The 12007-nt window shown below is 37.9% G+C and overlaps 1 protein-coding gene across 1 annotated transcript; it reads right to left on the reverse strand.

The window, feature by feature from the left end:
• Positions 1–695: 695 nt before the first annotated feature.
• On the reverse strand, positions 696–9294 carry LOC105047265 (protein DEHYDRATION-INDUCED 19). The gene is made up of 5 exons (XM_010926120.2): positions 8982–9294; positions 8686–8825; positions 3255–3332; positions 2859–3142; positions 696–1154 (listed from the first exon to the last, which is right to left on the reverse strand). Exons 1-5 carry the CDS (start codon positions 9061–9063, stop codon positions 1046–1048), a joined length of 693 nt encoding a protein of 230 aa, XP_010924422.1. The 5' UTR covers positions 9064–9294; the 3' UTR covers positions 696–1045.
• Positions 9295–12007: the final 2713 nt, after the last annotated feature.

Genomic DNA, 12007 nt, shown 5'->3' on the forward strand with positions numbered 1-12007 from the left:
ACTTGCAACATAATGTAGATCAGTTTGTGCACTCATTGTGATCTGTATTAAACTATTGATAAGAAAATGCACCATCATCATGTCTATATCTATTAGAAAGTTCAATTTACAATGAAAGTTGTATACGTATAACAAACTGTGGCATCCTATTTAAAACAAAACCAATTAGCAATCCTACTTCAAACAAAACAGGAACTATGGCATTTATGCTTGACTTAATAACAGCAGCAGCAGCATCTAGAGACTAACCAGCATGGTGGTCATCTAGCAGCCATGAGCCAGGATACCATAAGAACCCAATTTAGTACTTAAAATTTGCAACATTTCTTCCATGTCTATGTTTAATAAATTCTTTAATTCTTGCCCATTATGATTGTACATTTTCTTGGTGAGTTCCTTGTAACAATATTTAGTAGGGAAGAACACCCTGTCTAGAGAGTAGCAAGATATCTTATGTCTACAGCTTGATAGCTTATGATTTCCCTGACCTGCTAGTTAATGTCATTCTGCTAATACTTCAACGGCAGAAAGAGGGGACACCTCCCACAACGTAAATAGCAATCCTGATGGGGTTAAAAGTCTAACAAAACTTGTCACTGCTATGTGAATATTGTTCAGCTTACAATTTTTACATACTCAAGCTGTTGGCGAATGCTGATGCTGGATATGACACTGTAAGAGAATGACAGGGTATCTAATTAAATACCAATAATATAACTGATACATATATTCCGAGTTTTACACATAGCATATTGAGTACTCTAGAATAGATAAGTGAATTTATTTGAACACAACGACACTTTATGTCCCGTACAATTCAACTTGCATCTTCCTAAGAGGCAGCAAATATAGGAGATGTCACCTAACCTCAATAACATCTATAGAATGTGTACAGGGTCGTTACATGATCTCGCACCTCATGCTGTTAAGGCCCCAGAACACCTTAACAAAATTATTCACCTATAACTCAGTAACCGGAAGAGTGTTCTATGGCATTTGGAATCACCAACAACCCATTTGCAATTAGGTTTAGGTGCAGTCTCAGTCAATCACCAAATAAAGCAGACAGAAGCAGATCTTGCACAAATGTTGCTCTAACAGTTGCCTGTTTCAGCTTTTGTTCCCTCTCTTCATGACTCAATGACAAGTCAAGACTGCCAAGGAGAAAAGGAGTTGCATTAGACCTAGGATACTTTAAAACTCATGGTAATGCATGTAAAACGCATCATGTACAGTGTACAAGAAAGAGAGTCCTAAGACTCTTTGCGGAGGCAAAGTTTCCTTTTTTTTTTTTTTTTTTTTTAAAGTCCACAGTCTAAGCATATGCCTGGTGTTCATGCATAATTTTCAGATTATAAAAAAGGAACTGGCTGCATTCTTCACTCATCCCTGACTAGCAAGATGACTCACTAATATAATAAAAAGAATCATACTATAAGTTTGACAATCTACCTGGTCTATCTAGCGACCATTAATAAGCAAACACGACATGGAAAGTACACATTAATAATTTCCAAAAGCTATGCATGTTTTTGTTTTGTAAGATCCCAAAACATCAGATAGGTCTAAGTTCAATACATCTGGCATGTAAGCATACATAGGACCGCATGTCTAGCTTCTACCACACTAGCAAAAAACCAAGGTAATCTGCTCATTGGAACAATCAGAAAATCTGCAGATCTGCCTACTGAGTACATTTTGACAGCAGTGTTTATTGAATATAAGATTTCATGAATAAATATTTGCCCATCAGAATCATAATTTACTCCTGCTTGCATCGTTGGTTTGATGGCCCCTTCTATAATGTAGGTTTTGCTTGATCTTTTTCTCCAATCGGTGAGGCATTCTACATCTGCCTACTGAGTACATTTTGACAGCAGTATTTATTGAATATAAGATTTCATGAATAAATATTTCCCATCAGAATGATAATTTACTCCTGCTTGCATCATTAGTTTGATTGCCCCTTCTATAATGTAGGTTTTACTTTATCTTTTTCTCCAATTGGTAAGGCATTCTATGCATGTTCACTTATTTATTTCTATTTTTATCTAGTTTGATAAACATTATTTTTTTAAGATTTTCAGAAAATAATAACCATATAACCAGCACACCATATATGCGCACTATGCAATACCCAGCTACCCATACACCATGATGGCATGACCGCTTTTCAAAACCTTCTTATTAGGGCGTTATAGGATATTTGTGTAGGTAATTTCCCTAAATGCATATACATGCATACTTCCTCGATCATACCTCCTTAGTTGCTTACCATCACTCTATCCTCTAGTTGTAAAACTTTTTTTATGCCATAACAACCAACTCAAAGAAACACCTAAAAAGAGAGAGGTTTCCTATCAGTGTTGTTTCATTAAAAAAGGTTATCAAGCCAAACTTAATTTTTTGTCACATAAAATAGAATTTCATGAGCTACTTGACTAGAGTGTCTATGATTTGGTACTAAGCTCGTTAACAATTTTCTACATCTTTTTTTTTTTTCTCTTTTTTGACAATAAAGCTAGCTTGATCCTAAAGTTCCAAAACCAATTAAATCAGGATATATTCATCTTGTACGAATGCAGACTGCTTGCAATCAGGTCCAACTTCCAATCTAAAGCATCTATACCTACACATTCAAAGAAAAAACTGGAGTAGCAATCAACAATTTATATATCTACTTCTCATTCTGGCCTGCCTTTTCTGAGCACAAAATCTGGACATACGGGTAACAACCAATAACCAAAACAATATCTTCCTTGCAAAACAACAATATTCTTGATGAGATGCATTAGAAAGAATTGACATCAATACAACAATAATATTCAATTTCAATAAAGGAAAAGTCTGAACATTACCTTGATTTCCAAGTCTGTGAAGCTATTGTTTTTTTTATACAGGTATCCTCTGCAGTGGAGATGGAAGATTTGGAAGGTTCTTCGGTTTCAGAAGTTGGAACATTTAGGACAAGTGATGAAAGAAATGAATCAGCTGAAGTATTTGATGCACTGTTGTTGCTCGACCGATAGGCCCCACTTCCCAAAAGCAATTGCAGATGAGCCTCACGAAGGTCCCTCCCCAGAAGAGAAAGTGTCTGGCTGCTGGGAATAGGAAATCTGCGTAACCGTCGTCGTCTCTGCAAGTGATCCTAGTTAAGGAGAAAAGTGATATGATCTTATCTTATGATCAACAATTTACAATTCACTTGCTGCAAGAGCATATCATAGAGATAAACCCGGCAAAATAAAGGATATCTTGAAAATGTGCCCATGTTGAATTGTTATATGATTCAACATGTCTCTTGCAACCTTAACAGAGCAGATGGGGCAGACCTGAAACAAGGAGAAAAAGAAATGACCCGCATCATGAACACAAGCTGCAATGTTATTGTTCACTATTACCAATAACATCCAGTCAGCCAGTTCCATCAGTTTGTGTATATGGTCCACGAGAATTAGTGAGAATATTATACTTTATGGATTCTCCTATCAGTTTGCGTGTGTGTGTGTGTGTGTGTGTAAATCTGAATATGGTAAACTCCCAGCAGTATCATGGAATAACTCTGGTAAAATTAATTCTAGTCATAGGTCACAAATGTTTCCAAAATTTAAGAAATATCTGCTATGAAATTCAAAGTAAAACAATTATTATCAACAACTACATTCACTTCTAGCCTATGTTACCCAGAAAAAGAAGAAGAGACAGTTATAAAATCAACACATAAAACCCAAAGAACCAGGTTAACAAGCAAAGCTCAAACCTCTTCCACAATGAGTAAAGGATCATCAGCAGACTTAACCAAAAAAAAAAAAAAAAAGTAATAATCTTCCTTTTCTTGTTTTATGATGTCCATGAAATCCAAGATCAAACAAGATAGAAGATTTTATACAGGATATCATCCGGTGAAGAATATTTCTTGAAGAAAATTCTAGCATTCCATTCCCACCATATCGCCGAAACAAGTGCTGATATAGTCGCATCTCCAGCATCATTGTCCTTCATCTTCATATTTTTCTTTCTTCAAATGGTTTGCATATATCTTATAGCACCTGACATCCTAAAACAAAAAGTTTCTTGCAGCCGCATCCAAATTTTCTTCATAAACCAGCATGTCAAAAAAGATGAACAACATTCATCTGGCATCTGACATTTAAAGCACATCTATCGTCCCATGCCCACCTCCTCTTGATCAGATTCTCTTTTTGTTGGAATCTTATTTTTGAGCACCAATGTACAAAATGCCCTGACTTTGATTTCCAAATTTGATCAACATAACCTCTAAGAATACCCTTGTCATTAAGAAATATACACAAGGACCTAACTTGGAACACATCAAATCAATTCCAGAACCATACTTTCACGATAGGGCTAGAAGTGGGCCTAGGGCCAACCTGAGACCTATCAGGTCAGGCCGACTTCCAGTCGGGCAATGGGCTAGGTTTGTGGTAGTTTGAGTCAGGTTTGGGCTTAGAAGTAAGGCCCAACAAAATTACAAGCCGAATTGGAGTCAATGTTTGGCCCAAACTAGGCCCGATCCAAAAATTTGATCCCAAAGACCAAGCCTAAGATCAAGCTCGAAGTCAACCCAAACTTGGCCCCAGGCCTGACATGATCCTATATTCATCATAGAACAGGAGGTCAGGATGAAGTCCTTGACCTAGCTCTCGCCACTAAACTAGTGCCTGCCAAAATCGAGGCTACGGTCAGGGGTGCAGGCCATAGATGAGAGAGTAGCGGAGAGCCAACGAGAGCGAGTGGGCTTCTTGAGGCAATGGGTGTAAGGTCCACCTTAGGGGTTGCCGGTGAGGGGGACGGTGGACATAGAGCCCAAGTTGCAGCAGTAGTTGAAGTTCTTCTAAATGGATCGGGGGCAAGGAGGCACTCAAAGCTATGGATCATGCCATTAGGGAAGATCATGGCCTCCAAGTGGACCACGATGGTGAGGTCGACTACTTGGCTGCACCGCCATTTGGCTATGTTTGAGGGCTTCATTGCAGGAAGCAAAGATGGTGACACCCATGACATCCTCAAGGGTTTGAAGGAGGCCTTCTCGACAAGCTTGGTGTACTGGGAGTCAAGGAGGGTGACAAGGACAGAGTTAAAGTTGATCTGGCTGGCTGGAGAATGGCAATGTAGGATAGGAGATGGTTCTCTATGTGAAGGGCGTACCTAGGGTAGAAATTAGTAGAACAAAAACTAGAATAGAGTTTAGGCCAATAGTGCTAAAATTCCGTTCAACTAGGCCAACTTAGGTTGGCCTAGTTTCTTGGCCCGAACAGGCTAATTTGGGCTGTCCAATTGGGTTTTAGGTGGAATTAGCCTGAGCTCAAATCGAGGTTGGGATTGGGCTTAAGTAGAGGTCGGGATCGGGCTCAAGCTAGGATTTTGAAAAAACCTTTGAGCCTAAGCCTAGCTTGAATCCCGAAAAACTTTCAAGCTGGGCTTGAGTGGGAGCATAGCCCCGCTCATCCATCCCTATTTCTTATCTGTCAGTTCTTCGAATCTCACCTCATACAACCTTAACAAATGAGAAAGATTCTGCAGGTCATTCTATAATTCTTGAAACAAAGTAATTCAAAATTAACATTCCAATTATCTCTATTCCATTGAGAGGCAGTTGAAGCATCTCCATCTAAGTCAAAGTAAATGATCTCGAAAATTTGAGTCGGAGCACTCTCTCCAATCTAAGTATCCTACCAAAATAATGAGTTGCGAATTCCCAACACTGATATCAGTTTATACTTGAAGACACTACCAAATTTCATAACATTCCTCCGAAACATGGAACTTGAATCCTGCAATTCAGAAGAATCCAATTTCAGTGTCTTGTTATCTGTCTAATTAGTTCAGCACAACATTCACTTGAGAATTCATTACTCTCCACCATAGCATTCCTAATAAAGTCATATTAATCTCTCTAAAATTGGCAATCCCTATACCTCCAAACTCTCTTCTTCTACACACCGCCTTCCAATCGAGCACTTGAATCCACCCTTCTCTTTATTTACTCCTTTCTGCAAGAAATTCCTTCTAACTCTATTTAGCACCCAATATGGTAGCTAGTATGTTGACATGACCCCAAATTGTATACACCAAAGTAGGCATTCCACCCAAAGATAAAAATCTGCCTCTCAATGCCGACAGATTCTCTTTACCTTCCTTGTGGCTGAATACTGATGTTCTTTGTTGAAATCATAATCCTCCAAAGGCAGATTCAAATATTAAATGGAGAATTTTCTCAACTTTACAATTCAATATAAGAGAGTTTTTGTGAAAATTGATCTTTAAAGCCAATTGCTGTTGGCTCAGCTGGTTGGCACCTCTCCCCTAAGGGCTTGCCCTAGGAGAAGGTCCAAGGTTCAAATTCTGGGTATTGCTCCAATTTTTTTTTTTTTAAAAAAAAAATTAAATTGAAAAACCTTTAAAATAGTCAAATGCCCAATTAAGACCGACATGTTTCTCCTCTGCCTTGCATAACAAATGCAGATCTTTGGCAAACTGTAGACTGATCGGTTGTTTCTCACCCAAGTTAGCCCCCAAACCTCAAAGAACCCATAAATCTCTAGTGTTGCAGGTCACTCTATTCAAGTCATCAACCATTAAAACAAATAAAAGAGGAGATAAGGAATGTCCCGATCTTAATCCTTCACCCACATTTAATTTTGCTCAACTTCTCCAATCTAAATTAACCAGTACAGCTACTCTACCAGTGAAATAAATTCCTTATTCATCCTATCTATTTATTGCCAAACCCTCAGTCTTACTACCTTCAACAAATAAGCCCAATCAACATTGTCATAAAACTTTTCAAACTTCAATAACAACCCTACCTCTTTGTTCTTCTTGAACTATATAACATACCATTAATGAGCACAATATAGAATCATTCTGTTTCCACTGAAAGCAGACTGGGAACTGTCAATCAGATCCCAAATGGGACTTTTCCATTTGTTGGCAAGAACTTTAGTTACAATCTTTGTGTAAGTCTTGTTAAACAAACTAACAGGACTGAAATCTTCTGATCTTTATGGTCTTCCTTTTTAAAATATGTACAATGATGGAAGGCAGGTAACAAACACTTACGCAGTCAACATTTGGTACTCTCAAATAAATACCAAATTTACTTAACATTCAAATCCATGTGAGTGATTGGTTTCTTCTTTTTATAACAAAAAGTCCAGTGCTATTTGGTCTATGACAAATTTTAGTGCTCTGAATTGTGAGGCAAGTTCGAGGCAATGTGCTTGATAATGACTTTCTAGAAAGTGGAAGTTTTGTATACATCTGGACGATCTCATGTTTAGTACCCTTCGCATCAAGCAAGAGCTGTAGAAGTTAATATAGATTTTACATTATATTGACATCATTTATTTAGAGATACACTGCAATTATCTGTTATGCTCACTTTTGGTTCCTTATTGGTTAAACTATATTTCTACTGCTCAGGCACACAAAAGATTTATAATTAACAGAAGTTTTAACAATTTAACCAATCAATATGTAATTAACCATGACTTGTAGATGCCAATGTATACATGCTATTTGCATCAAAAACCTACTACAATCATTTAAGGGAAATCCAGTGCACATCCATAAATACCTAGAAGGACTTGAATACTTGAAAACAGAAATAGTATTGCAGTGATTGAGAATAGTTTCACAACAAACTACATCCGTTCAAAACTATGATATGTATCAACAATGATACCTAGGATTCCACAATATCGAATGAACATCCCTTCAAGAGTCATTATATGTTTCTGAGTCCCTACACTGATGCATAGCCTGAGAGTTTAATGGTGGCAGATAACCTCATAGATCATATAAAGAGATCAAAATGACAACATTTGTCTAGCCATCATTGCAACGATGCATTATGCAAGAAGTACTAGAATATACACATCTGTGTTTACTAATGGTGTTAGATCCATCTTAGAAAAAACTTCATCTTAGGAAAAGGAAACAATTTCTTTCACTATAAGCTTCAATAGAGTGAGGGCAAGAGGTGATATGGGCCCCTATGCCTTTACCTGTCCAGGTTCATTTGGAGAACATTTTGGCAACCTATGATATTCCAAGAAATCCAAACCAAGCCCCATGCCAAGTGTTTTTTGCATTGCATACAAATAACCTTACCACCTAGCATTATTATGAAGTCTTGCTCCTGAAACTAGACAACAATAAAGTGAATGACAGTTGTTGGGAGATCTTTCTCAGCTGACCATACATGCCTATATTTACGATGATGATGATGACGACAATAACAAAACCATGTTGTGAAAAAAGGGAGTGTCAAAAGGCATCTGTTTGCTGGTAGACAACAAAAATGATAGATGGATTTCCCAATCGTGATTGTTGTTCAACATGAAACGGATAAATATTGGTCTTTTACCAAATCCACATTCTAAACAAGAAAATACCATGGCACATCTAAAGCACTAAAATAATCGTTTTCGCATGGGCGTGGCTTTAACAAGTAAACAAAAAAGAAATCAGGTAAATGAATAAAAAGCAAAAAAGATTGTTCTGGTCCGTGACCCAAAAAACCAAAGTTTTCTTATCTTTTTTCCCCCTTGTCTCAAAAGCATGCGATTGAACCAGCAACACGAAGCTAATTTAACCAAAACCCACCATAAGAACAGAAGAACAAAGAAATCAACCAAAGATAAGGATTTTTATTCTCACGGCGGCTTTAGACTCAAAAGCATGCTCGTCTTCGAGGTGGGAACATAGCGACGTGATGTCGTGATCCTCGTAGCAGTACGGGCAGGGGAAATCCAAGCGGACCTCTTCTTCCATCTCGAAATCATCGATGCCCAGCCGATCTATCAACCCAACTTTCCAATTTTAAAATTGAAAAATAATCTAAACCAGCAATTTCCAATAGAACAAGAACAACGCAGATCAAAGAAACTACTTTTGCGAAAAAAAGAAAAACAAATCAACACAATACACAGAGGAACAAACTACGAGGCAAAGACCTGATTGGGGGTTCTGGGGCTGCTGAAGCGAGTAATGCCTCTTGGCGGCTGCGAGACGGGAGATCCAGAGATCGGAATCCATCGATTGGAGGCCGAAGAAGATCGGATTGCAAGGCTACCGGCTCCCAAATCTACCCCAAAGAAAGGGTTTCTGCCCCTCGATTTTCTCCTCTCTCCGTCTTCTAATCCAGATTTTTCTCGGATTTTTAACCTCAATTCCTCGAATTCGATGGATTTCCGATCGATCTCACACGAATTTTTCTTGCAACGGAGAAGGTGAAGTGAGAGAGGGGCGACAGAGGGCGAGAAAGAGGAGAAAAGATAAAAATATGGGCGTTTTATCGGCTACCATTCGCGACCATGTCCGAGAGCTGACGTGGCGACCGAGAGGCAGTGTGCGCTCGGGCATCCTTTTGTCCGCGTTAAACCAAAAGAGTTCCAGCGCTTCGCTTCTAGAGAGAGCCAATCAAAATTGCCACGTATGACATTATCATTTTCTTATCCTTCCCTCTAGGCATCGCTGTTCGTGGGTTTCCCGTCCTCGGTGGGCGGAAACATGATGAGCGCTCCGAGTCACGTCTTCTTTTGAAAAGGATAAGGTGCTCTGAACCTGACAATTTTTTATCCTGAGGGTACTGGCAACCTGGCAGGGTCGCGGCGGGTCCAGCTAAATTTTTGCATTTAATTTTGCTGGTCCCCGGGCATCCTAATTAGCTTGCAAATGAAGCCTGAGAAAATTAATAAATACAGATATATTGTATATAAATATATATAATATCTAAATTAAATATGGACTATGCTCTAATGAGGGTACCGATTTCTATTGATTCTAAAATTAACAATAGAGATATCCAAACCAAAAATTATTAATAAATATTTAAAAATTTAAATAATATATCTAGATGGTCAATATACGTTCTATTAAGCGTCTGAAATAAAAAATTATTAAAATAATGTGAGACCATAGTATTATTATTTAAGCATTAGAATCTATTTGTTTCAATTTTACATATTTTAATATATTATCATGATTAATAATATAAATTTTTATTTAAATATTTTGACATATATGATAGCAAACTAAATTAATAAAAATTATCTATTTTACGTCAGCATGATGTATATATTAAAAATTATTAAAACATATGATTTTACTTTCTAGATATTTTTTTAATAGTACAGACCATAATCAATCATATGGATCTTATTAACTTTAAAATTGAGAGCAGGTACCCTTCCATATTGAAAGGAGCATAATCTGTCTCATATTACTATATTATACTATATTGGTATCAAGGGCTTGCTTGAAGGTGACAAGGTGGGTGCAGCTAAGATAACAACTACAACACAAATTAGTCCCACGATAAGCTTTATTGGATGGTCGTAAATCAACTTGCAACCAAATTTTGTCACATGTGGTTTTTGCAGCGGGACAGACTAAATGAGATGGGTGGGATTAAGACAATAAATATAGTGCAACAGTCCCAAGATAAGAATGTTTGTCTCTTTACAACCAAACTTGGTCATGAGATTTTGCAGCAAGACCACAAGTTACGTTATCTATATTCAACTAAAATGACTTATATGCAATCAAATATTTGCATGTCATAACAACAAACTAACATACAGTCTGCCCTACATGCAGCCAAATAAGATTTAAGCTCAATCATAATCAATCAAGCTTTGTGCTTAAGTTATACTTAATTGAGTCAAGTTCCCAAATAAGACTCCAGCTTATGCAATTTTTATTGCCAAAATTTGCATACCATCGCATTGGAAGAACGTATGCCTTAAAATATTATTTATTTTATAAAAAGATAAACTAGTTACAGCATATTTTGGGCATGTTTTTTTTTTAAATAGAATGAATCTTCAAATAATTCTTGTGTGAATACATGTAAAAAAATTAAAAAAAAAAAATCTTTTAGTAGTCTAAGAATCTCACTCATAACCGTCCAAAGTAATGGACCAGAGTGCTCTGCAAAAAAGCCGTCATTTAATTAATTGCTGAATTCGCCTCCAAAAAAGTATACCTGATGGTGATGCTCACACAGTCGATCAGTGAGGTCGCTACACCTCGTAGAAAGGGATAGACAATGTCACTCCCCACACACCTCCAAATCTAGATCACAACCGTGGCTTATCCTCAATAATTAGATTGTCGGTCGAGAGGGTCTGACGAGCATAAGTGATCCCAGTCCATACAACCTAAGGCTCCACAATCGAGATCAAGGACTCATAGAGATATGTGCCCCCAGTAGCTCTGGTCTAAATGCAAGATTGTGGATCACAAAACCAGCACCTCCATATCTGCCCCGATACTACCATCAAAATTGACCTCAAGATACATCGGAGGAGAGACTTCCAAGTGATGATACCTGATGGATCACCGCATGAGTGGGATAGGAGTCCCAAGTCTCTAACAATCTTAAATTCACATTAGTCATCTTGACAGAACAGAGCTCTCTCCAGTATGAATCTCATTGGATACCTCTTCATCTCAAATATCAGACTGTTTCTGGACAATCAAATCTGGTAGGCAATGTAAGCTGACTTTCCGCAATACAGCCACCCCGCGCACCATCTTAACAAATCTAGAAAGTTTGGACCAGAGTTATGATTTGAGAGGTGAGGCTATGCAAGCCCTCCATGTGCCACACCTATGATGCTCTCAGACACAAAAAAAGCATATGCTCAATGGTCTCATTGTCCATGCCATAAATTGGGCAAACAAGCTAGAAATCCATATCTCTATCCCTCAAAAAATATCTGGTTGGAAGCCACCTCAAGCAACTTTTTAGATGAAAAGACTCATCCTCAGATGCACTCTAGTCCTCCAAATCCACCCAATATCTAGACATTTGGTAGGCTCCCTCTAATACAGACGATAGAGATTGGCTATTGCCGTCCTCGAGGAGCATGAGGATCTCCAGACTCTAATATCCTATGTACTATGGGTCGGAATTGCCAGAGAATGCACATGCTCAGCCATGTGCTCACCAAATAATTGGACAACTATCCCCACA

This window comes from Elaeis guineensis, chromosome 6, assembly GCF_000442705.2.
Source record: "Elaeis guineensis isolate ETL-2024a chromosome 6, EG11, whole genome shotgun sequence".
NCBI classification, from domain to species: domain Eukaryota; kingdom Viridiplantae; phylum Streptophyta; class Magnoliopsida; order Arecales; family Arecaceae; genus Elaeis; species Elaeis guineensis.

Bases quoted from the DNA above. Each gene is read 5' to 3' on its own strand.
- LOC105047265 (XM_010926120.2), bottom strand. From the start codon at position 9,063: ATGGATTCCGATCTCTGGATCTCCCGTCTCGCAGCCGCCAAGAGGCAT. The intron at 8,826-8,981 runs GTCTTTGCCTCG...TTGGGTTGATAG, and splicing joins GCCCCAGAACCCCCAATCAG to ATCGGCTGGGCATCGATGAT. The intron at 1,155-2,858 runs GTAATGTTCAGA...TCTCCTTGGCAG, and splicing joins TCACAGACTTGGAAATCAAG to TCTTGACTTGTCATTGAGTC.